The following is a 27,411-nucleotide window of genomic DNA, read 5'->3' on the forward strand; positions in this document are numbered from 1 at the left end:
CTAACTGTCCCCCGCAGACATCCTGTGTTGGCGCAGCCACTCACCGATGCTCTGGCCCCGCCTCCAGTTCACTTCTGGAATTTCTGACTTTAAAGTCAGAAAACCACTGCGCCTGCGTTGCCGTGTCCTTGATCCCGCTGATGTCACCAAGAGCGCACAGCGCAGGCCCAGTATGGTCTGTGTCTGCGCAGTACACTCCTGGTGAAATCAGCGGGAGTGAGGACATGGCAACGCAGGCGCAGTGGTTTTCTGACTTTAAAGTCAGAAATTCCAGAAGTGAACTGGAGGCGGGGCCGGAGCATCGGTGAGTGGCTGCGCCAACACAGGATGTCTGCGGGGGACCATTAGAAGCCCCGGGTAAGTTCAACTCCTTTTCCCCCGTCCCCCCTACAGTATCCCTTTAAGTTACCTCCTCTGCAGTTAAATTTACTTCCTCTGTAGTTATTTTCCACCTTTTTTTTATTTAGCAAACTATTTAAATTATTCCATAATATTTAGACCCACGAGTGACTTGTTTGAGGAAGGTGGGAGGTCAATTATCCTTTAAGAGTAGTTCATTTGATCCCAGGGGCTCACATTTCCCTTTCATTTTAGGTAAACACAAAGTTATGAGTTTATTGGTAGGAACCTAATTAAATTTTCCGAACCAGGGGTGTAACAATAGACCCTGCAAGGGATCCAGCTGCAGGGGGGCCCAGAAGCTGCAGGGGCCCTGTGGAGGGAGGAGTTTATTTTCCCTGTCCTGAGAGACTGACAACTAAGGGCCTGGAGAGAAAAAGCTTTCTGCTCTCTGCACAATTGTTTTAATGACTGCATCTGCTCAGCCACGGATAAGAAATCATACAAAGTTTTGCAGACAAAGATTTGTAGACAGCCCCTATTCAGTGTGCAGCAGACTCTTGTGTACAGCATCCAGCCTCCAACCTCTCTACCCCTCCCCAAGTGTTGTGTACTGTAGTGATGCTGGAAAAGACTGCGGAGCCAGTGCTGCTCCATCAGAGATGGACAGAGTGAGTGTAATAACCTGAGGCTGTGAGCACACCTGTCAGTAAGTTTTCTGTATGCGTTTTCTATACAGCATATGCGTCTTTATGTGTGAAAACATGCACGTTTTATCACAGAAGCTAATGTAATTGATAGAGAAAATGCCTGCAGCGCTTCACTGCTGTCTGTTTTTATCTGCATGGGGAAAACACATTTTCTCCACTACCTTTAGATCTGGCAATTCCAACAGTGAGATATTTCCAGATCAAATATAAAGGTGCCAATTTACAGTACAATTTCTTGAACGATCGAACGTACGATTGAACAGGTCAGGTACCGCTAATATTGCCGATGGATGACAAACGATTGTTCCATCAATTGTTCTGGCAATCTGAATTTCAGAACAATTCTTTTAGTCTGATTCAGATTGCTTATTGTTTTCATTTCCATTGGTAGACCCGAACAATCGATTCCAAACAATTGGATTGCATAGTCAATTGTTCAGGATTGTTATTGGGCATCTTAAGAACCCCATTGTCAAGCCATCAGTTTTAGGTGGAATCTTTGAGATAAAAGCCAATAAATCCCAGACGTCATAAAAGAATGATATCCACACTTACAAGTTTTCGTCACATGATTTAATGTGCTTTTATTTAAAAATATAAACTTTCATTTTCTGAAAACAAGACAAGAATCTTACAGGAAAACAAATTGCAATGGCTTAGAAAAATAATGAGATTTTTTTTTCTTTTTTTAAAGCACAAGAAGTGATATAGCAAAGTGATCATGTGCCCCACACAAGTACGATTACAAAACATTTTCTAGAATTCAATGTTCAGTGATTACAAGGTTAAAACAGACTAGAATAATGAGAGAAGTTTTTGGTAGTATCAGTAATTTCAGTGTTAATTTATTAAATTGCATTCAGTAAATGTCCAATTTAAATACCCAGTTATGTGTACTGATATTTCTGCTTCTTGAAAGTGAAACAATGGATATACATCTGTAGTAACTACAGTAGGATCCCTTTATAGTAAACTTCAAGGGACTGGGCAAAGTGCTTTATTATATCAGATGTTTACTATATCTGAGATTGTCATACTTAAGCACACAAAGTAGACTGTAGTAACTTATTTTAATTCAGTCAATAATTGGGAGTCATTTTTTTTTCCAGTGCTTTAGCAAGCGAGCATAGACAGTGTCTAAGCTAGATCAAAATGCAAGGTGCTCAATATGCAGGGATTTGTATGCAATAATCATGAAACAGCTTTCACAGGAAGCATAGGTCTCACCAGTTAATGCAGCTTATAGTATTTATAGTGTGCTTCTCTGTCCTCATTTCTGTGCAGACTGGATGATGCTGTAGTGTTGCAGCCATGCACAAGCAAGTCACAGACGAAAGGCAATTCCCTCAGTAATCGGGCAGCAGTTTGTTTACACGGGAAGCATAGGTCTCACCAGTAGATGCAGCCTGTGGCCTATAGCCAATGTACTGGCTAAGAGTAGCCTGCAGATAACAGCCTGACAACCAACCACCGCTCATGGGTCACTGACTGACACCCACTTTCCACTACAGCCGGAAACAGAATACCAGGAGCCCTCCCCCCCCCCCACACACAAAAAAAAGGTTTACTATAACAGAAGTTCTATTATATCTAGGTTTGCTATACTAGGCGTTACTCCCATAAACTTATATTGGCGCTTAGCAGAGGCTAGACATTTAGTTTACTATACCAGAAGTTTTACTATATCAGAGTTTACTCTAACAAGATTATACTGTGGTCGGGTTAAAATAAGTTTCTTTCATTTACCTGATAAAATAGCTGCCATTTATAGCTCTCCTCCCCCAACAAGGACATCTTCTGTAGACAAGATGTATGACACAAGCAGGCAGGCACAGATTTTTATGCTGAAATCTATTAAACACCCTTGGCCCATATGCAATTCATTTTTTCACCCAAGTGGTCTCCTAGGAGATCATTTTCATCTACTCTTTAAACTAAATTTTCATCATTTTAGAATTGAAATGTACCCAAAAGTTAGTGAAAAAGCACTATCAATTTTAATTTGAGTATTTTCTTGCTTGCTGGTGACTTAAAAGACATTTTATGACAAGTTGTAAAAATATCACCTAGGAGAAAACTCAGGAGAAAACGTGAATTGCATATATGAGCCCTTGTGTGTAGTGTGTGGAGGGATTCGAGCAGATAATGATTGGAGAGCAATCTATGGTATCTGTTGGCCAGTGTATGGCCACCTTAATGCAGTTTCCTCTGATATTGTCAGATATTAGATCACCTCCTATACTAAGTAGGATGAGCAAGCAAAATGTTTAACTTCCGCCTCACAGGGAATTTGCCCCAATTTCGCCTAGCAAGATACTTGCGACATTAGAAGCCAAATTTGTAGTTAATCCACGCTAGGCAAGAGCAAGCATTTTTCACTTAAATAATCATAAATTATGACTTATTGAGGTTGGCATGGTCTTTCCATACAAATTTACCCTTCATATCGACCAAAAGATGTGATTTCACTTTAATTTTTGATCGTTTTACTTTGCTTATTATCATTTTGACTAATGAAATGTGCCAGTTTGTGGTTTGCTAAATTCTTGCAATGTTAACCAACCTTTAACTCTTTGAAATGTAAAAGACGCACATTCTAGAAAACAAAAAAAATCTTGTTTGACTTTACAAACTAAGAAAAAAACTAGTAAAATGTAAAGGCCATTTTTCTTGTTCCCCATAAACATGTTGAGGTTTTGCTGGTGCAATATGTACTGAATGACCAATCCCTGGAATTCAACTAGCCACAAAACTCGATACCAAGTCATTACCATGTATCCTGTGTAATTACTGCACAATGTTCTTAAAGGGAACCCAAGGGGAGAGATATGGAAGCTGACATATTTTAAACGATTCACAATGCCTGGCTGACCTGCTGATCCACCTTCATATGTTTAGCCATAGACCCTGAGCTTGTTTCAGGTGTGAGATTCAGACGCTACTGACCATGAGCAGGACTGCCAGGCAACTGTTATAGTTTAACAGAAAATAAATATGGCAGCCACCATAGGTCTCTCTCCTCTGGTTACCTTTAAGCTTGCATGTGACAATAGCGTGCAGAAAACAGCGCCCTCTGTCGGGTGTTATACAAGGTCAACTTTGGCAATAAAAATGCTTACGGTCTACTCATTATTAGGGATAATCAGTGATATGCAAATACTTGTGAGTGAAGTTAGGACTATTGAAAATAGACCAATCAAGTCCCACCTAGGTTTAAATTGATTGGTCCATTTTCAGACTGCATATATTTGCATACAAATCTACATACATTTGCATAAGCTCAGACGTATTTGCATATCATTGATCATCATTATAATCAAACATACACATTATTTAATTAAAAAAATTGGAAATGGGGAAAAAGCAGTACAGAAAAAATACCGATAAGGATGTCAATCTCTCTTAAATTGTTTGGGTGCAGGTGGAATGTGTCACGCCATAAGACTGTACTTCATATTCAGGATAGAGGAGATTTGCCTGCATTTCCAGTCCTACGGTTACATCTAGAACTCTCTGATACCGCATACTTCCTTTTTCTGTAATATAATCTTTGTATATTACTGCATAAAATCCACTATGTGTGCATGGCCATTAGTCTTGCATCACCTCCCCCCAGTGTGGTGACACACTAAATACGGTACCTTACAGGAAATCAAATAATGTTGCTCTGTGCTCAGTGTTAAAAGTAATAATTGGCATAGTCATTACTTGGCAGGCAGGAAATGTGTCCAAACTGCCATAGGGAAATGGCGTGCTTTATAATATTTATTTTATGCATTAGTGTCTTGGAATAATAGATACAAATAGTAAATATAGTTGTATTTAAACTGAAATCTTTTGCAGGAACAGATCTTTTGAATGTGTACAGCGGCCTTTGTAAGCAGCATCTTGCAAAGATTTCTACCTGATGGGGAGTTCAGCTCCATAGAATAGACTGTGTGTAGAGTATGGCTCTCATACTACATGGAAGGTGGTAAAATTGGTCTGATATCTTTCATTTATCTTTCAAGTGTGTACACACCATTAGTTTGTTCAAGCCCCACTTGCTCTGCCACTTGCTGTTAGTTAATGAGCAGAAGAAATGTCACATTGCTGTCACATGGGTAAACTCCTCAGATTTGGTCAACAATAAGTATTGTTCTCTATGGAGAAATCTTATTTAACTGTATTACAGCAGAACAAGGCCTTTTTTGTACAGAGGAGTTGTCCAATTAGGAAGGGTTCTTAAAGGATACCCGAAGTGACATGATGAGATAGACATGTGTATGTACAGTGCCAAGCACACAAATAACTATGCTGTTACTTTTTTTTTTTTATTTCTGTCTGAAAGAGTTAAATATCAGGTATGTAAGTGGCTGACTCAGTCCTGACTCAGACAGGAAGTGACTACAGTGTGACCCTCACTGATAAGAAATCTTATCAATGCAAAGGTTGCAAATGAGCAGCAACACATGGAAATAGGGAGCTGCTGCCCAAGAGACCTGCATTGAAGGAGGCTGCTGTACATGAATGTTAGATTTAAAAAAGGGGGCTGCACATGAAAGGTGCAAAAAAGTTGGCCTGGGGGCGGAAAAAGTATAAATCCAGCCTTTGATATAGGGAGCAGTTTGGACAAAATATAACAGATTTTCAGTGCAGCCAAGCAGTATCTGACACTAGCATTGCAAACTCAACTAGCAAGGTCATTAAAAAAATGAATAATGCAAAAATGGTTTGCATGGAGTGCACTAAACTTTCTGCAAGAAAATTGTGAGATTTTCCACACAAAAAATGCACTGATAAAGCATATGCCTTATCTAGGGCTTTAATAACTAAGACTGAGTGGGACTTTCCATAGAAGTTTTCTTACACTCTGTAAGTGAGCGGGTGCTGCGATTTCCCTTATATGTTTAAGAAGGCACTTTACACAAATATGTCGTACGGTATCTGTATGATTATACCGTTAAACAATCATTCCTCAGATGAGATTAATGAATCATCTTGGTGGAGAGAAAATGCACATCTCCATTCATCTGTGGATTGGTATGAATGTAATGTGGTTCCCAGAGTTCATTTTGGTTCAGTTTTGAAGATGGAGGCGATTATTCGCTGTTCTGCTTCTGTTTCCTCAGGGCTCTGGGCGTGTTCTTACTTTTCAGGAATAAGCTTTTGAAGAAGCTGTCGCTGATGCTGTGCGGTAGATAGATCCCAATGAAGTAAAGGAGCCATAGTGACTTCCCAGCATAGTATTTCACTTTGGGGTTCTCAGACAGGATGGCATCAATGACGCTGTCTATCACAGGGCTGAGGTCAGTGTGGGCTGTTTTCCCATATTCCAGGAACAGGCTTTTTGTTTCACAGATGTATTCCTCACCATATTCTTGCAGCAAATCTGTAGGTAGGTTGGCCAGTAGTTTCTTGTGCTGATTCTCCCAATGGCTTTTATCATCGTGTGCACCTGGAGACAAGGACACAGGACAGTCACAATTTACAATGCAAGTATATAAGAAGTTAGTATTACATATGTAGTGAGGCATATTTACTGGCATCCTTTAGGAACCCGAGGTGACAGTGATACGGAGGCTGCAATATTTATTTCCTTTTAAACAATGCAAATTACATGGTTGTCCCCCATGTACCTGTGTCTCAAACACTTTTAGACACAGACCCCGAACAAGCACGCAGATCAGGTGCTCTGACTCAAAGACTGGATTAGTCATATGCACGTTTCAGGGTTAAGACAGTCCTGATGCCAGAGGATCGGCAGGACTGCCAGTCAGCTGGTATTGTTTCAAGTGGAACCTCCTTTCTGCTCTGAAGGATTAGCCACAGCATACAAACCTTTTTCATTACAATTTATGGAAACCCGAAAAAATAAAAACCTGAAGCTTTAACTTGGATTCACTTTGCTGAATTCACTATGTTTGAGGAGACAGCTACCGATAAGACAGTTTGATCTGGCTAAATAAATAACACAGCAGCAGTGAATATTAAGCAACTTTATGTGCAAAACCTTTCAGTCTGTGCTATGCAATAGTTTGGGGACACTTTAAAAGAAAATAAATATAGGAGCCTCCGCATCACTCTCATGTCAGGTTCACTGCTCAGTGTTCTCCCCAGAAATATTTTCCAGCCGGGTGGCATGAAAAGTAGCCGGGTGGGGCAATATGAGAGAATGCAGGGCCGGTTACATCGTTGCGCAACTCTGCTTACACCATAGGAAGAGGTGAGCTGATGACAGCCGGGTGCTCACCAAAACTAGCCGGGTAGCGCACCCGGCTAAAAGAGCCTGGGGAGAACACTGCTGCTGTAGGGTTAAAAATGAAATGAAGTATAAGGCTTAAGGCTCTCAGAGTTTTATCTATTTTTGTTAAGTATAGGGCTGTATTTGTATTCCCAGAGCTGTGCCATTGTAGCATGTTCACTACAACAAGGCTTCATCATTCTCCAGAAGATCCCCTAAGATCAGTTAAATGTGAATATGATCCAGCCACTTGCATGACCTGTGTTTCCAGACCCAATACAACATGAAGCAGGTGGTGGCTTTGTTTATAATTTCACTACTCCAAAGTCTCAGGACAATTGGTAATTGCTTGACAGACAGCAGTCTTTGTATTGTTTTAAAGGAATCAAGTATGGCAGCCTCCATATCGCTTACTTCAAGTGCCATCAAGTGCCACTCTGAGTCTGTTTCTTACTAGAAGGTCCACAGTCAGACCAATAAGCATTATCATGTTATCAGTGTGGCCTGGGGACATAATGTAGCAATAGCCAGAAAAATGCTGGCTTGTGTCACATTCTTTGTAAAATTGTCAATATCCGACCGCAAAGAAAACAAACAAAAAGAACAAAAGTCTCCACTCTGTACAAAACTCACTGGACAAAAAAAAACTATTTTCAGTAGAGATCTGTACCACTCCTTTGTGCTCTAATCCAGACTTGGTGTAGGTATGCCTGATTTACCCTCACTTGTCTCTGCACCATCACTGCGGTTCATTCAGCAAAGCAAACCTAGGCTAGCTGCAATAGGCGAGTCTCCCTGACTCTGTCCAGGCTTTGTTGACCTGTTCTGGGCATACTGATCTCCCGTGTACTAGCTTTGAAATGGCTATTTGTACTTTATAGATCTGTCCTTCTTGTTTATGAATAGCTAGCAGTGTTTCATCAATACAGGAAACATTACTGAATTTCAAAACAAATGGAAATTGTGTTAAGCTTAAATGATTGTCCTTGTGTGCACTGCAAGTCTAGCCAGTCCCAGGTTCATTCTCCTAATATCAGCACACGCTTGCTGCTCTTAAGTGAACAAGCACAGTATTAGAGGGGAAAAAAATAAACTGAACGGTTCTATCAGATGTTTTTAACTGATAAAAGAGAAATTCCAAAAGCATGAAATTGTCCTTTTATGCTGTCAGACTGACAGTGGTTAAATGTCAGTCGTGTCTCCCATAATGAAAAACTTTGCCGAGTACAAACTGCATGTTTTACCATTGGTAGGTTTAATGAATGGAAGCTAGGTGGACAAGGTACAATCCACCCTGTTCTAGGCCACATTATACCCTTCTGGTCTGTCAAACCAATTAGGCTGTCTGGATGTTATATCATCTGCTTAGTTCTGGCTGTCAGGGAAAAAATACAGATGAACTGCAAATGTAAAAGAGAAAATAGAAGAAGAAAAAGTACTTGTACAAAATTATGCTCCTGACTCAACCAGGGAATCACTGCAGATTTGTCTATTGCACAGGTGTCAAAATCAAGGCCCTCAGGCCGAAAGCAGCCCTCCTTGCCATTTTAGATGGTCCTGAGAGGTTCAAATGTGCATAACTAAGTAGTAAAAGAACAGCAGCACACAGGTGACAGGGTTACAGTATCAGTTCAAACTGGGTTGCAGAAACAACCAATGGGACACCCCAGCAAAACTACCATGGGGCCCACTTCTGGGATGCAAATCTCCCCCCCCCCCCCACACACACACACCTTCTCCCTACATTGCAGAGCAGTGTAATAATAAGATGCTTGCTGGGTAAGTTTAACCCCCCGCATGCTCAGGTGCATTAAATAGGAGGATGACATCAGAATAAAAGTCATTCGGATTTGATCTGTTAGCATTCCGGAGATCATCACTGCTTCTGGTTTGTCCACATGATCTTTAGTAAACTGTGGATTGTCAGACTCAGCAATATTTTGGATAAGAACAGTGGCTTCCTCCTTGCTACCCTGTTATACACACCATTGCTGTTTAGTGTTTATCTCTTTATGGTGGATTCATGGGGGGCTTCACTTGGCCAATGAAGATATACAGCATTTGCAAAGATTTGTCGGTAATTCGCAATAGAAACGTACACAGAAAATGAACCAACCAAATACAGTTGTGCCAAATGACATAATAGCAGCAAATGCTACACATGCTTTGTGCTGTGTGTTGAGTAGCTTCATCCACCTTAGGCACTTGAGAACTGTGCATGTTTTGATGTACTCTGTAAACTTCTGCATCAGTTCTAAATAAATAGGGGAAAAAATAGCTATTGCTATTTTGATTGCTGCCACAATCTGACCGCACTGATGGCTTTCCATCTGTTGGCTATTTCATAAACAGGAATGCCTGGCTCTAAGTTTCTGTTTATACCTTGGTAAACACAGGGCAGCCATTCACAGACAGCAGCTATCAGCTTATCAACTCCCACAGACACAAGCTCTGGCAAAACACGGGCCTGGAAATTAGTACCTTTACTTATAGGACACCTTACCCAAGGCAAAGCTACCTAAGGTGATCACGGAGGTAGGTTTATGCTGAATCCACATACCTCTGTGTGTTGTCTGTTCCTCTCCTCACTCTCCCCAGTCCCCATTATCACTCCAAACATTTGACTTTTGGCTAAAGTCACATTTTCAGACAGGAAGAGGCAGGCTTGAATGATGTTCCCTCCAATCACCCTCACATTCTTTCCTCTTCCCTGCCCATTACCTCCCCTTATGAGGTGGCCAAGAGGGGGGAAAATACCAGCAATACTGCCTCTTCCGGTCTTAACCACTTAAGGACTGCAGTCATAAAACCCCTTAAGGACCAGAGCCTTTTTTTCCATTCAGACCACTGCAGCTTTAACGGTTTATTGCTCAGTCATACAACCTACCACCTAAATGAATTTTACCTCCTTTTCTTGTCACTAATACAGCTTTCTTTTGGTGCTATTTTTGATTGCTGCTGCAATGTTTAGTTTTTATTATATTCATCAAAAATGATTTTTTTAATTTTCTGTGATAACATTTGTCAAATAAAGTAAAATTTCTGTATACATTTTTGTCCAAATTTATTGTGCTACATGTCTTTGATTAAAAAAAAATAAAAATTCAGTGTATATTTATTGGTTTGGGTAAAAGTTATAGCGTTTACAAACTATGGTGCAAAAAGTGAATTTTCCCATTTTGAAGCATCTCCGACTTTTCTGTGCACCTGTCATGTTTCATGAGGTGCTAAAATTCCAGGATAGTATAAATACCCCCCAAATGACCCTATTTTGGAAAGAAGACATCCCAAAGTATTCACTGAGAGGCATGGGGAGTTCATAGAAGATTTTATTTTTTGACACAAGTTAGCGGAAAATGACACTTTGAGACACACAAAAAAAAAAGTTTCCATTTCTGCTAACTTGTGACAAAAAAAAAAAAAAATGAAATCTGCCACGGACTCACCATGCCCCTCTCTGAATACCTTGAAGTGTCTACTTTCCAAAATGGGGTCATTTGTGGGGTGTTTACTGTCCTGGCATTTTGGGGGGTGCTAAATTGTAAGCACCCCTGTAAAGCCTAAAGGTGCACATTGGACTTTGGGCCCCTTAGCGCAGTTAGGCTGCAAAAAAGTGCCACATATGTGGTATTGCCGTACTCAGGAGAAGTAGTATAATGTGTTTTGGGGTGTATTTTTACACATACCCATGCTGGGTGGGAGAAATATCTCTGTAAATGACAATGTTTTGATTTTTTTTTTTTTTTACACACAATTGTCCATTTACAGAGAGATTTCTCCCACCCAGCATGGGTATGTGTAAAAATACACCCCAAAACACATTATACTACTTCTCCCGAGTACAGCGATCCCACATGTGTGGCACTTTTTTGCACCCTAACTGCGCTAAGGGGCCCAAAGTCCAATGAGTACCTTTAGGATTTCACAGGTCGTTTTGAGACATTTGGTTTCAAGACTACGCCTCACGGTTTAGGGCCCCTAAAATGCCAGGGCAGTTTAGGAACCCCACAAGTGACCCCATTTTAGAAAGACAACACCACAAGGTATTTTGTTAGGAGTATGGGGAGTTCATAGGAGATTTTTTTTTGGGTCACAAGTTAGCGGAAATTGACACTTAGCGGAAATTGATTTTTATTGTTTTTTTTTTTCACAAAGTGTCAATTTCCGCTAACTTGTGACAAAAAATAAAATCTTCTTTGAACTCACCATACCCCTAACGGAATACCTTGGAGTTTCTTCTTTCTAAAATGGGGTCACTTGTAGGGTTCCTAAACTGCCCTGGCATTTTAGGGGCCCTAAACCGTGAGGAGTACATGTGGTACTGCCGTACTCAGAAGTAGTATAATGTGTTTTGTGGTGTATTTTTACATATACCCGTATTTTTCGGAGTATAAGACGCTCCGGCATATAAGACGCACCTAGGTTTAGGGGGCAAAAATCAGAGAAAAAAAAAAAAACTAATCCTAGGTGCGTCTATGGTGCAGGGGCGTCTTATGGACCTTTTCTCCCTAAACTACACTGCCCATCTACACCACACTGGCCTAAGCTACACTGCCCATCTATACCACACCACACTTCACTTCACTTACCCCTGCTGCCCCCACTACACTACACTTCACTAACTAACCCATGCTGCTGTAACCACCTACTACACTACACTACACTAACCAACCCCTTCTGCCACCACCAAATACACTACACTAGCTAAACCCTGATGAAACATCTCACCTGATCCTATCGCCACGATCCTCTCCTCCCCCATCTGGCTTTCTTCATCAGTGGGCGCCCATCATTTAGGATGCAGGTCTTCAGGGTCCAAGCTGCGGCACTCCTCTTCAGCTGCAGTCTCCTCTCTTCATCCCAGAACGTCTTGTCATGCATTGTGAACGTCTTCAGAGCCCCAGCTGCCCGGGGTCCTCTTTGCTGCAGTCTTAGCATAGACTGCAGCCTTGCTATATACATGTGCTGCCACCGCCATCTTTCCTAGTTACGGCGTCCTCACCCGACGTCCTCCCTAGTTACAGCGTCCTTCCCCGACGTCCTCGATAGTTACAGCGTCCTTCCCCGAAGTCCTCCCTAGTTACAGTGCCCTCTGCTGGTTGATCTGCGGCGCATATGTGTGCGGGACGTCGGAGGCACTGTAACTAGGAAGGACGTCAGGGGAAGACGCTGTAACTAGGGAGGACGTCGGGGAGCACGCTGTAACTAGGGAGGACATCGGGGGAGGACGCCGTAACTAGGAAGGATGGCGGCGGCAGCACATGTATATCGAAAGGCTGTAGTCTATACGAAAACTGCAGTGAAGAGGAGCGCGGGCAGCTGGGGCTCTAAAAACGTTCACAATGAATGACAAGACGTCCTGGGATGAAGAGAGCCAGACGAGGAGGAGAGGATCGCGGCAACAGGATCCGGTAAGTATATTCCGGGGCCACATTTACCGCATCTTTGGAATATAAGACGCACCCACATTTCCCCCTCATTTTTGGGGAAGAAAAAGTGTGTCTTATATTCCGAAAAATACGGTACCTATGCTGGGTGGGAGAAATATCTCTGCAAAGGACAATTTTGCTTTTTTTTTTTTTTTTTTTTTTTTACACACAATTGTCTATTTACAGAGATATTTTTCCCACCCAGCATGGGTATGTGTAAAAATACACAACAAAACACATTATACTACTTCTCCTGAGTATGGCGATACCACATGTGTGGCACTTTTTTGCACCCTAACTGCGCTAAAGGGCCCAACATCCTATGAGTACCTTTAGGATTTCACAGGTCATTTTGAGGCATTTGGTTTCTAGACTACTCCTCACGGTTTAGGGCCCCTAAAATGCCAGGGCAGTATAGGAACCTCACAAGTGACCCCATTTTAGAAAGAAGACACCCCAAGGTATTCCATTAGTAGTATGGTGAGTTCATAGAAGATTTTATTTTTTGTCACAAGTTAGCAGAAATTGTTTTTTTTTTTTCACAAAGTGTCATTTTCCACTAACTTGGACAAAAAAAATAAAAACTATGAACTCACCACACTACTAACGGAATACCTTGGGGTGTCTTCTTTCTAAAATGGGGTCACTTGTGGGGTTCTTACACTGCCCTGGCATTTTAGGGGCCCTAAAAGTGAGGAGTAGTCTGGAAAGCAAATGCCTCAAAATGTGAGTAGGACGTTGGGCCCCTTAGCGCACCTAGACTGCAAAAAAGTGTCACACATGTGGTATCGCCGTACTCAAGAGAAGTAGTATAATGTGTTTTGGGGTGTATTTTCACACATACCCATGCTAGGTAGGAGAAATATCTCTGCTAATGGACAATTGTGTGTAAAAAAAAAAAAAAAAAAAAAATCAAAAAAATTGTCATTTACAGAGATATTTCTCCCACCCAGCATGGGTATGTGTAAAAATACACCCCAAAACACTACTGAGTACGGCGTTACCACATGTGACACTTTTTTGCAGCCTAGGTGCGCTAAGGGGCATTCACGGGTCATTTTGAGGCATTTGGTTTCTAGACTACTCACGGTTTAGGGCCCCTAAAATGCCAGGGCAGTGTAGGAACCCCACAAGTGACCCCATTTTAGAAAGAAGACACCCCAAGGTATTCTGTTAGGTGTATGGTGAGTTCATAGAAGATTTTATTTTTTGTCACAAGTTAGTGGAAAATGACACCATGAAAAAAAATAAAAATCAATTTTCCGCTAACTTTTGACAAAAAATAAAATCTTCTATGAACTCGTCATACACCTAACGGAATACCTTGGGGTGTCTTTTTTCGAAAATGGGGTTACCTGTGGGTTTTTTTACTGCCCTGGCATTTTAGGGGCCCAAAACCGTGAGGAGTAGTCTAGAAACCAAATGCCTCAAAATGACCTGATGATGACAGGTGGTCTATGAGGGGGCGAATTTTGTGGAACCGGTCATAAGCAGGGTGGCCTCTTAGATGACAGGTTGTATTGGGCCTGATCTGATGGATAGGAGTGCTAGGGGGGTGACAGGAGGTGATTGATGGGTGTCTCAGGGGGTGATTAGAGGGGAAAATAGATGCAATCAATGCACTGGGGAGATGATCTGAAGGGGGTCTGAGGGGGATCTGAGGGTTTGGCCGAGTGATCAGGAGCCCACACGGGGCAAATTAGGGCCTGATCTGATGGGTAGGTGTGTTAGGGGGTGACAGGAGGTGATTGATGAGTGTCTCAAGGTGTAATTAGAGGGGGGAATAGATGCAAGCAATGCACTGGTGAGGTGATCAGGGCTGGGGTCTGAGAGCGTTCTGAGGGTGTGGGTGGGTGATTGGGTGCCCTAGGGGCAGATAGGGGTCTGATCTGATGGGTAGCAGTGACAGGTTGTGATCAATGGGTAATTAGTGGGTGTTTAGAGAAGAGAACAGACGTAAACAATGCACTTGGGAGGTGATCTGACGGCGGGTTTGCAGGCAATCTGATGGTGTGGGTGGGTGATCAGATTGCCCGCAAGGGGCAGGTTAGGGGCTGATTGATGGGTGGCAGTGACAGGGGGTGACTGATGGGAGATTGACAGGTGATCAGTGGGTTACTACAGGGAAGAACAGATGTAAATAATGCACTGGTGAATTGATAAGGGGGATCTGAGGGCAATCTGAGCGTGTGGGCGGTTAATTGGGTGCCCGCAAAGGGCAGATTAGAGTCTAATCTGATGGGTAACAGTGACAGGTGGTGATAGGGGGTAATTGATGCGTGATTGATGGGTAATTAGTGGGTGTTTAGAGGAGAGAATAGATGTAAACAATGCACTTGGGAGGTGATCTGACAGCGGGTTTGCGGGCGATCTGATGGTGTGGGTGGGTGATCAGATTGCCCGCACGGGGCAGGTTAGGGGCTGATTGATGGGTGATTGACAGGTGATCAGTGGGTTATTACAGGGGGATAAATGCATACAGTACACGGGGGGGGGGGGGTGATCAGGAGCCCCCAGGGTGCAGTTAGGGACCTAATAAAAAAATAGCGTTGACAGATAGTGACAGGGAGTGATTGATGGGTGATTAGGGGAGTGATTGGGTGCAAACAGTGGTCTGGGTGGTGGGCAGGGGGGGGGGGTCTGAGGGGTGCTGTGGGCGATCAGAGGGAAGGGGGGGCAGGATCAGTGTGTTTGGTGCAAACTAGGGTGGCTGCAGCCTGCCCTGGTGGTCCCTCGGACACTGGGACCACCAGGGCAGGAGGCAGCCTGTATAATACACTTTGTATACATTAAAAAGTGTATTATACACTTTGTATGCGACGATCGTGGGGATAACAACCCGCCGGCGCTTCCGAACGGCCGGCGGGTTGTCGTCGCGGGTGGGGGGAGCCTATTGCCGGCGGATGCGCGCGCGATCCCCGGCCCGAAAGAGACCCAGGACGCGAGGCCAATCTGCGTTACGTGATCCTGGGGCTGCCAGTTTGTCACCGCCAATCTACAGTGGGCGGTCGGCGAGTGGTTAAAATGCGATTTAACTATTTTAGCCTTTTGGACGTTGCGGTCATGTACAAAAGGCTGCTGCTGCGCTCTCCTGTGCCGCACCCCATTAGCCCAGAGATCAATGAATGGGAATGGGGGGGGGGGGAATCATTTGTGTGCAGTGTTGTGCGCCCCTGCAGCTTGGCCTTAACCAGCCGGGCGGTATGGACGAGCTTAGCTCGTCCATTACCGCCGGAGGCTGCCGCTCAGGCCCTACTGGGCCGATTTGCATGGAATAAAAAGCAGCACACGCAGCCGGCACTTTGCCAGCCGCATGTGCTACCTGATCGCCACCGCAGCGCGGCGAGGCGCCGCGTACAGCGGCGAAGGAGGGTCCCCCCAGCCGCCTGAGCCCAGCGTAGCCGGCACAAACAGTTCCGGCCAGTGCTAAGGGCTGGATCGGAGGCGGCTGACGTCAGGACGTCGGCTGACGTCCATGACGTCACTCCGCTCGTCGCCATGGCGACGAGGTAAGCGAAACAAGGAAGGCTGCTCATTGCAGCCTTCCTTGTTACTTCTGGTCGCCGGAGGCGATCAGAAGAACGCATCCGGAGCGCCCTCTAGTGGGCTTTCATGCAGCCAACTTTCAGTTGGCTGCATGAAATAGTTTTTTTTAATAAAAAAAAAACCCTCCCGCAGCCGCCCTGGCGATCTTAATAGAACACCAGGGTGGTTAAAGCTGCAGTGGCCAATTAACAATAAAAAGGCCTGGTCTTTAGGGGGGTTTAACACTGCGGTCCTCAAGTGGTTAAAAAGCCATTGAAGCAGAAAAAAAATTATGATATAATGATTTGTATGTGTTATGATAATGTAAATAATCCATCTATGCAGACACTTTTTTTTTCACTTCACGTGCTTAGATTACATTATTCTGTGTATGTTGCCTGCTTATCTTTGTGCTCGTGACATTTAACAATAAAGATACATACAAATGTTCGAGGCTTGGTCAGGATTTCATCCTGTGCCGTTAGTTCAAAGCTTTCTACTGTGATCTCTCATTTTCTATGATTACCTTTTACAATGTGCCAAAGTGCGTATCATATGATCCACGCATGGGTAGAGTAAAGAGTTCCAGGAGAAGCATCAGTAACGGATATTTAAAGTAAATCGCTGTTTTCTGTAAATCTTTGCGTTTGTAGCTGGAAGGTAAGTCTTTTACAGTAATCTTGATTGTATCTTTAAATTAATAGGGTTCCCATCCGTCTGTATAACACCCCAATTAGAACTAGCTATTACCTGCAGAGAAACCGCTTCCAATTCTGAGGGCAAATCTCACTACAGCTTGCGATACACAAGAAGAAAAGCTAGATAGAATAGCTGGGCACTATCTATGTTTACTGGTGACTATAAGCCTGTAATTTTCAAGAAACCCACAGAGGTGTTTTAAAGTTTGAGAGTCTGTTTTGAAATTAATTATTTTTAAAGAAAACTGTTTCTTATACAAGTCATAAACCTAAATAATGGCAAAAGTAGAGTAAAATGTTTGATTTCCAGGATTATCAGTTTACGTCAAAATTGGGGTTCGGAGCTTCGTTCAAAGGGGTGATAACCGAGTGTCATTGTGGGAGTGCCTGCCTTGTTTAAAGAACTGGAATTCATGTTTTTGCTAGCTAAATTTGATCTGACCAACCCTGCTTTGTGGAATTGTGTCATGGAGAATTCTGAGGACCCTCTAGAAATAATTATTCTTGGTAACCAGATTGCCAGACTGGAAAAAATAGAAAAATCCTTAAAGGAGTTGAGACTTCAACTGTCTAATGTCAGACAGATCATGTACAAATGTAGTTAATTTAACAACGCTGTTACCCTGCCCAGGAGTGACTGACCAACAAACAGCACATCAAATCAAATCAAGAACAGAGCGTGTTATAGTCCGAGAGATCAGAGATTTTCCAGTTATATGTAAAGAATTAAAAGCTGCTCTTCAGATGGTAAATGTACCTTTTTCATGAGTGCACCATGGAAAAAATATTGAACATTGACATGCATGGCAGACTTACAAGAATACAGCCACTGTTATCCAAAAGGAATATAGCTGACCAGCAACAGCTGGTAACCAAGAAGGCTATGGGAGTGTTTTGTGGACAGATGAGATAAAATAAAACACTTTAGCTTGAATGAAAACCTGGTCAAAAGCAACCACTGAATTCCCGCATGAAAACTTATCCCAACTGTGAAACATGGTGGTGTCAATATTATGGTTGGGGCTTGTGGTACTGCATTTCAACAAAAAAAGCATTCCATTCTTTTATGGAACAATAAATTCCAAATAGCATCTGCAGGGAACTTTCATGATAAACTTCTGTGAATTGAAGTTTAAAGATAAACTAGGTTATTTACCGTGGCAACTCCATGACCCTAAGCACAATTTAGGTTTCTGGAATGTTCAAATCAAAAAGTCTTGGTTTAATCTTGTTTATAGGTCGTGAGATGGGTCATGTAAGGAAACTAAGAAGTTTTTCTTTTAGGAGCTATTGATTAAAATTCCTCCAAACCAATGTCTAGGACTGATCAGCAATTACCAGAAGCCACACAGTTATAGCGGCCCAAGAGGGCTGTCCAGTTATTGGAAGTAAAGGTTCACATAGTTCTGCAGCACACAATTATGTAGCTTTTCTTCATTTTTCTCAATAAACAAAATAAACAAATATTTCTCCTTGTTTAGTTTTACTTCTGTTAAACAACTTATGCTTTAAATCAGTTATGCAGAAATGCTAAACATTCAAAAAGGCTTACAAACATTAAAGCACCGCTGTGTATTTTTGTGGTCAATTCTATTTAAAAATGTTTCATTGTAATGTTTATAAAGTGATGTTTTATTTGTTTTACTGAGGTTTAGCCCTATGCAGATCTGTTTTACCCCAAAATGAGTACAAGAAAGGTGCTCCCATGTATTTCAACTATTAAATAACAGCAGGCATCCAGCTAGGGAGATCCTATAAGTACTTGTGTGCACACGCTCATGTGAAAACTTCATGTAAATGTGGTCACCCCAATATATTGTGTGTCTTGTAGATTCGGTTACCGTAGATTACTGCGAGGCATAGAGTGAATACACATTAGCCTCTCAATCGATGACACAAATTGTCATATTCAAGCAAACAAGATCTTTATTGGTGTACACTCTACTTGTTCAACGCATTTCGCGTGTGAAACCTTCTTCCTCAGACAATATTGGAGTCACTGTCTCGTGGTCTTTTAGCATAAGTCCCTCCTATGGGTGTAGGTCCAAAAGGACCTTCATGCCCTCTGTAAGGACTTTTTAGCAGGGTTTCTTTTTTAGGGGAGCACATTTGTGCATTTTTGGAGATTCGTAGCATTTACAAACCTTATTGACAGCTTATTATTGAGCAAATTTACTGGCAGATGGCAACACTGATACAGTGAGCATTTGTGTTTGAGAATAGGAAATGCTGATTGTTACAAACCAGTTCTGTAGGATCCTGGCTGTATCACACTGACTTTAACTCCCCAAGGCATCAGCTCATGACGAAATGTGTCCATTACCCGGCTCAGGGCAGCTTTAGAGGATCCGTATGCAGCCAAGAAAGGGAATGTATGTTCACCTGTCAAAAAGCAGATTATATGTTTATAATGACATTTAACAAGTTTTTTTTTAACAAATTATTTTCATTGGATCTCCATCAAGCTTACAGATGTAAGTGCATACAGATGTAACTCCTATTAATACATACTGTATATAAAAATCAAAATTTGTTAAAGTGAACCAGAGACAAAGCACCCTCGTGTATTTTACCATAAATATATATCAGGGGAAACATTAGAAAAAACACCTACCCTGCTTTCGGTTTCATTCTTCACTGCTCAGCCTGCTTATCAGCCCTGATAAAAATCCTGAGCATTCAGTCTGGCTTTGCTCAGGAATCATTATAGCCGAGTCATAGCAGGGCAGGCTTGGGCTTGAGAAGACCGCTATAGTGATTCCTGAGCAAAGCCTGAATGCTCAGTCTGGGATTTTATCAGGGCTGTTAATAAGCAGGCTGAGCAGTGAAGAATGAAACAGAAAGCAGGGTAGTTGTTTTCTCTAATGTTCCTACTGATATATGTGGTAAAATACATGAGGTTGCTTCGTCTCTGGTTCACTTTAAGCATCCTTATATTCAGTAGCGTTGTGAGGGGGGTGCGACCCGCACCAGGTGGGGTGACCCCAGCCTCCCTAGAGGGAATGCGTTGTAATGGAGGGGGATCCGTAGCCACAGGGAGGGCAGCCCGACCTCTCCCTCCCTTCCTCTCCCCGGGCTGCCCTCCGTGCTCCCCCCTCCAGACTGCAGAGTGAGCGCGCAGGGAAGCGCTATACACAGCTACTCACCTACCTGGTTCCAATCGCCGCTCACTAGCCGCCAGTCTCCTCTCTGCTTACACGCTGATTCCTGTTTAGCCGAGACTGGCGGCTAGTGAGCGGCGATTGGAACCAGGTAGGGAGGAGCACGGAGGGGGGCAGCTACCCATCTAACCTATGCTGGGGGGCAGCTACCTATCTAACCTATACTGTGGGGCACCTACCTATCTAACCTATACTGGGGGGCACCTACCTATCTAACCTATACTGGGGGGCACCTACCTATCTAACCTATAATGGGGGGCAGCTACCTAATCTAACCTATACTGGGTGGCAGCTACCTATCTAACCTGTATCGGGGGCACCTACCTAGCCTATACTGGTGGCAACTATACTGGCTACCTATATTGGAGGCACCTACCTAACTAACCTATACTGGGGGCATCTATTCTGGCTACCTATATTAGCCCACTGCCTTACTGTTACAGTTACATTACAGTTACCCCCACCCATGTGATGTCATGTCCACACCTATTTTTTTTTTTTTTTTGGGGGGGGGGGGGGGGTCGGTAAATTATCCGCACCGAGTGTCAAACACCCCAGCTACGCCACTGCTTATATTAATGTACCACGCTCGATTCCACCAGTAAAACTGCTGTTCAGAAATGTTATTTTGGTTGTAGTCACATATGCACTACCAGCAGGTACATTGCTAGTGAAATAGTTTAAGTTGTAGATAAACCAGATTTTGTAGAGGGCTATATAAGCTTCTGCTCATTCATTGCATAATCGTGAAGTACCAGCTGCATGTCCTGGAAACCACATGACAGTGGTGGAAATGGGGGGGGGGGGGGGGGAATAGTGTTCTCCCCATTAATATCTATTTTCATTAGTGTATACTTACCAGTGTGAAGTTTAACTTAATAGGCGGATGTCTTTTTCCCCTTCTCCTTTTTGAATTTTTCCTTCCTAGTGAAATCTCTGTATGGCGTTTCCTACCTCTCCTCATTTTTGTTAGCTGTTTAAAAGAGATGATGATGTAAGCCCACACTAATGTGCTGTAAGATCATTGGGGCACTCATGGCAGCGAAACACAGAGGCCCGGGCTGAGGCGCAAGCCTCCGGGTCTCGGCAGGCCGCTGACGTCACTGGAGTGCAGCCTGGTGCTCAGCTCTCATTGGATAGGCAGCAGACGCCTCCTCAGTACGGGCTCCGCCGCTGTAAACAATAACCACGTGTGTGTTGCGTGTCAGCTGATACGCTGAGCTTCTATTGGTGGTTTTCATTTCTGTTCGTTTCTGATTAGTTAGGCCTTGTATTTAAAGGAGTTATCCGGGCACAATAAAGAAAATAAATGATACTTACCGGGGGCTTCCTCCAGCCCCAAGCTCCCAGGACCTCCCTCGCCGCAGCTCTGCCCGCAGCCATTTGCCAGAGCTCCGACCCGGTCCCCGGCGATGACGTCAGAGCGACCTCCAGGTCGCTCTGTACTGCGCCTGCACGAGCGGCGCTGTCAATCACCGCCACGTGGGCCGGAGCGGACTGCGCAGCTTTTGGCTTGTTGCTGGGTATGCGCTCACAAAACATTTGACCCCTGTTGCCGATTCTGCCTTGCATCTTGACCATGCTTACTCTAGATTCATTCCCTGGTGCCGACACTGCCTGTATCCTGACCACGCTCTATTGGATTATTTGTTGCCGACACTGCCTGTATCCTGACCACGCTCTATTGGATTACTTGTTGCCGACTCTGCTATTGCACCTGGACTTGTCTGTTTGCCGACTGGATCGACCCCTGCCTGGATAAGGACTTGCAAGAATGCTGCCTGGACTAACATCTGGCTAGTACGGACCATGCTTTCTCTTAAGTGCCTGAACTGCATAACCATTCCTCCTGCTTGCAGTCATCTGACTCATCTGGATTGCCTCATCCTCCAGGCCTCAGGTGACTATTATACTTGTGATACTGTGCCTTGTATGATTGTTATTGGTTCTATTTGGTGGATACTATCTGTCAGTCTGTATGCTACATCTACCTGCAAGGGTATTGTAGTTCTGTGCTAGGTAGGAGTTTGTGCAGGTGTTACAGGCTGGGCTATAGGTCAGTCATATGGGCATACAGCCTGACATGTGCATAGTTTGCAAACACACAATGGAGGGTGTGAAAAACCATAAATCCCTGTGAATTCTCGCTGAAGCTGATGGAGTGCTCAGTGGTTAGTAACAGCAGCTTGGCAGAAAAGCCAACCCCTCAGCTTTGGGTAGGAACTGGTCTATTTGCTGGATCCCAGACAGTAGGGAAGACCAGAGTATGAAAACCTGTTTCATCCAGAATAACAAATGTACAACAATTCAAAGGTCCTACAGTTGTTTATGAGGGAAGGAGGAAGAGGAAAATTACCACAGATGAAAATTAAACTATGGGGTCCAGTTCGCTGTGGAAAAAAGACTTTGGTTGGATGGAATAGCGTCCAGTTGCTTTGTTCAAAAGACCACAATCCCAGTCCCATTTTATGTGACTCTTTGCAGCCTAAGGGACGCAATCCCATTTTATGTGACTCTCCCTGTTCCTTTACCTAACCTTGGCCTGAGGACAGCTTTCCCAGTCCCATTTTATATGGACTCTCTCTGTCCCTGTACACTCACCCTACCTTGGCCCAACGACCACAATCCTAGCCCAATTTTATGTCACTCTTCCTGTCCCTTTAACTGGAGTCTGAAAAATCAGATACTTACCTAAGGAGAGGAAAGGCTCTGAGTCCCATAGAGCTCTCCCATTCTCCTCCCGGTCTCCGCGTTTCCTGCAGGCTCCCTCGTTAGCAGTCCACGACTGCTCTCTTCTGGGTTGGGCTGGCTTCGGCAGTCTTCGAAAGCAATCGGGCTTCCAAAGATGGGCCGCACCATACTGCACACGCACGAGCGCCATCTCTCCAGCACTCGCGCGAGCGCAGTACTAAGCCGCCTGTCTTCGGAAGCCCGAGTGCTTCCGAAGACTGCCAAAGTCTCCCATGGTGGAAGATTTAAACCGCGAAGCCTGCGGGGGAATGAGACCACCAGCAGAACGGGAAGGCTCTATAGGACCCAGAGCCTTCCCTCTCCTTAAAGAGACTCCGTAACAAAAATTGCATCCTGTTTTTTTATCATCCTACAAGTTCTAAAAGCTATTCTAATGTGTTCTGGCTTACTGCAGCACTTTGTACTATCACAGTCTCTGTAATAAATCAATGTATCTTTCCCCTGTCAGACTTGTCAGCCTGTGTCTGGAAGGCTGCCAAGTTCTTCAGTGTTGTGGTTCTGCTATGAACTCCCCCTTCCAGGCCCCTCTCTGCACACTGCCTGTGTGTTATTTAGATTAGAGCAGCTTCTCTCTTCTCTCTTATCTTTTACAAGCTGGATAAATCCTCCTCTAAACTGGCTGGGCTTTCACATACTGAAGAATTACAGACAAGGGCAAAGCTGTTTGCAGGAAGAAACAAGCAGCCTGAAACTTCAGTGCATGAGAGATGCAGGGGGAAAGAAACACTCAAATGATCTCTTGAGATTCAAAAGGAATGCTGTATACAGCCTGCTTGTGTATGGATGTATTTTCTATGTGTGGACATACTGTACATCAACCTACTTCTGGTTTTGGTGGCCATTTTGTTTGTTTATAAACAAACTTTTTAAAACTGTTTTTAACCACTTTTAATGCGGCGGGGAGCGGCGAAATTGTGACAGAGGGTAATAGGAGATGTCCCTTAACGCACTGGTATGTTTACTTTTGTGTGATTTTAACAATACAGATTCTCTTTAAGTATCTGTTTTTGTTTTAAACTAGCCTACAGATTCACTTTAACTTACCCAACCCCTGGTCTGAGGAACGCAAACCCAGTCTTATTTTATATGACTTTTCCTGTTCCTTTACCTTACTACCACCTTTATTTTCAGAACATGCAGTGCAGCCCTGCCATTAGCCTTTTTTCAACTGCTCTGTCTATTACCATATTAGGGGAGCCTATGTAAAAAAAAAAAAAAAAAAAAGACAGTCCTCGGGTGGCTCATGATATGAGTCAGTAAAAGTACAGTGGGACCTTCTTAGAGGAAGCTGAATTTTGGTCCTATTAACTGGATCTTTTTGGAGGTTATGCAATGTGCAGGTAATCTTTTGTTAATATTTTTACCATTTCAGTCTATGAGAGGGTTAGTTTAAAAACAGGATGTACAGGCCCTTCTCAAAAAATTAGCATATTGTGATAAAGTTCATTATTTTCTGTAATGTACTGATAAACATTAGAGAGGGAAATGCCTAAATGCCTGAAGTCCAGTGTCAAGTACCCACAGTCAGTGATGGTCTGGGGTGCCATGTCAGCTGCTGGTGTTGGTCCACTGTGTTTTATCAAGGGCAGGGTCAATGCAGCTAGCTATCAGGAGATTTTGGAGCACTTCATGCTTACATCTGCTGAAAAGCTTTATGGAGATGAAGATTTCATTTTTCAGCATGACCTGGCACTTGCTCACTGTGCCAAAACCACTGGTAAATGGTTTACTGACCATGTTATTACTGTGCTCAATCGGCCTGCCAACTCTCCTGACCTGAACCCCATAGAGAATCTGTGGGATATTGTGAAGAGAAAGTTGAGAGACACAAGACCCAACACTCTGGATGAGCTTAAGGCCACTATCGAAGCATCCTGGGCCTCCATAACACCTGAGCAGTGCCACAGGCTGATTGCCTCCGTGCCACGCCGCATTGAAGCAGCCATTTCTGCAAAAGGATTCCCGACCAAGTATTGAGTGCATAACTGAACATAATTATTTGAAGGTTGACTTTTTTTGTTTTAAAAACACTTTTCTTTTATTGGTCGGATGAAATATGATAATTTTTTGAGATAGGAATTTTTGGTTTGAGCTGTATGCCAAAATCATCAATATGTAATAAATCTAAAATATATGAAAGTCTAATGTTTATCAGTACATTACAGAAAATAATGAACTCTATCACAATATGCTAATTTTTTGAGAAAGACCTGTATGTCAGATAGAAACTGAATGCTTGTCTACATTAATAGATGCCACCAGCTCTATGAGCAAGATCTACCACACAAAGCAGCCTCCCATGGAAAAAGTGAGGCAACCCTGGTATAGGAAATCAAATATATGAATATTTTTTTTCTTTAAATAAAGCAGCAAATAACGATCAAATGGTACCTACCAGCCGGGCTGCCGATGGTCACAATCCGTCCCTTAGCACTCCTTAACATTGGTAACAATGCTTTGGTTATCTCTAATGTCCCAAAAAAGTTCACCTCCATGCAACTTCTGTAGGTGGACATGAGTGAAAGTTCAGCATCACCAAAGTGTGCGCAATATCCCGCGTTATTGACCAGTGCCCATAGACCTACGTATGGAGACAAAAAAAAGTAACTTTAATACATCAGAAATATCAGGTTAAATTCGCAGAACGATAGTACACTGATTGCTCTGAGACCAATCTCTCTAAGCCCACACAAGTCACAGCTCTCCTGCTCTATGTGTAGTTACACACTAATGTCTGGAACCATCAGTAGGGAGTAAAGTGGGCATTCCCAGGGACAGACTGACAAGAGGAGCTGCCACTTCCTCCCCACCCATATTTAACGTTGGAGATTATGGCTGAGCAGAGTGGGGGGCGCTGGAAGGTGCAAATGGTGCTGTGACATATGTCACGGCACCGCACATAAATCAGAATTAAAAGTAGGTTGTACATTTTCCAGTTCAGGGGTACTTTACAGTATTATAAGCCTCAGAATAGTTACCAGAAGTATTTAACTCCGCTTTAAAAAAAAAAAGGTTAGAATGTTTAAAGCAGTAGGATTAGCCATACTATGCCAGGGAAAAACAACACATATTTAAGTAGATAAATACTTGATCTACTTGCATAGCACGTGTATTGTACTGTCCATGTTTTGAATTCTGTAAATTTTATATAGTAAATGAAGAGAATTCTGTTCCTGGTGGAGGCCATGTCTTTTGCCCACAGCTGAGGCTATATACTGATGTTATTTCTGCCCTTATTGTTTTTTTCTTTTCTCCTCCAATCGCTGAGTCACATCAGCCTTGCTTGTAAAAACAAGGGAGTACGGGATCAGGTATCAGATAAGCAGTTAGGCAGGGTAATAAATGGAAGAGGAGGAATATATTATAGATAAAAAGAACCCCCAGCATGCAACTGTTTGGCACTGACTACTAAAAGGGCCAGAGCTCATTAAGTATGTGATAACTCCAAACCATAACAGCAGAAAAGGTTTTGAATGTAGGATTAGCATCTTTATAACTTAATACACTCAGACCAGTTGCTGTTGAAATTTGATTTTTATGGTGACAATCCCAGTGATTCCAGGCCAATTACATTTGTCATAAAAGAAACGGAAAGTTTGTGATCAAATCAACAAAAATGCGTTTGGTCTATTTTATAACAATTGTGTAATTTCTTATCTTATATAAAGCCTCATATGTCCTTATAAACAACATCAAACCTGGACAGATAACCATTTAAAGAAAACAGCATCGGTCAACCAAACTGTGTCTTCTCCAAATCTTGAAAAATAATCAGCATCTTTAACCATTTCTGGACCGAGGTGATAGAGATCTACGCCCTGTTTTGATGGGCTCCTGCCTGGCAGGGCGTAGATCTCTATCACCGGCGCCGCCGCTCCCCGCCGCGATCGTGCGCACCGAACCGGCTGCACTTAGCTGTCTTATGACAGCTAAGGCTGCCGGGTATCGGCAGGAGCCGTCACTGATTGGCTCCCTGCCGTGTGATCGCTGTGAGCCAATCACAGCGATCACCCTCCGAAAGGCAACATAGTTGCCGTTCCGCCTCCCTCTCCCTGTCACTGTGTGGATCTTGTGTGTCAGGGAGAGACGCACAGCCTGCAGCCTTGACAGGCTGTCTGATTTTAGTATAAAAAAAAACACTTTTTTATCCAGATCTTCCCCCCATGTATCCCTTGATCCCCTCCCAACCACCTATATATATATCTATCTCTATATCTCTATATCTATCTATCTATCTATCTATCTATCTATCTATCTATCTATCTATCTATCTATATATATATATATATATAACTGGATTGTGATTTTAACCACTTGGGGCGGCGGCAAAGTGGAGCCCGCAACGACCGCAATACGCCGATCGGCGGCGGCTCGTTGCGAACTGGCTGGCCTGGGATCGCATGCTGGATGTGCCCACCTGCGACGTCAACCCGCCAGCCAATTAGCAGCGGCGGCGGGTTGTTAACCCCCGATCTGCCGCATGTAAAGCGGATAATACGCTTTGTAATGTATACAAAGCGTATTATACAGGCTGCCTCCTGCCCTGGTGGTCCCAGTGATTGAGGGACCACCAGG

The 27,411-nt window shown here is 43.3% G+C and overlaps 1 protein-coding gene across 1 annotated transcript in view; it reads right to left on the bottom strand.

The window, feature by feature from the left end:
- Window positions 1-1,621: 1,621 nt before the first annotated feature.
- HSD11B2 (hydroxysteroid 11-beta dehydrogenase 2) overlaps window positions 1,622-27,411 on the bottom strand; it is a 78,074-nt gene continuing 52,284 nt past the window's right edge. The window contains exons 3-5 of the mRNA XM_068260027.1: window positions 25,232-25,417; window positions 19,169-19,306; window positions 1,622-6,486 (exon numbers count right to left, since the gene is read on the bottom strand). Of these exons, the coding sequence (XP_068116128.1) occupies window positions 6,131-6,486; window positions 19,169-19,306; window positions 25,232-25,417 (680 nt within the window). The 3' untranslated portion in view covers window positions 1,622-6,130. The remainder of the gene's footprint in view (window positions 6,487-19,168; window positions 19,307-25,231; window positions 25,418-27,411) is intronic.

The sequence above is a fragment of the Hyperolius riggenbachi genome, chromosome 11 (genome assembly GCF_040937935.1).
Source record: "Hyperolius riggenbachi isolate aHypRig1 chromosome 11, aHypRig1.pri, whole genome shotgun sequence".
In the NCBI taxonomy this organism is placed as follows: Eukaryota; Metazoa; Chordata; class Amphibia; order Anura; family Hyperoliidae; genus Hyperolius; species Hyperolius riggenbachi.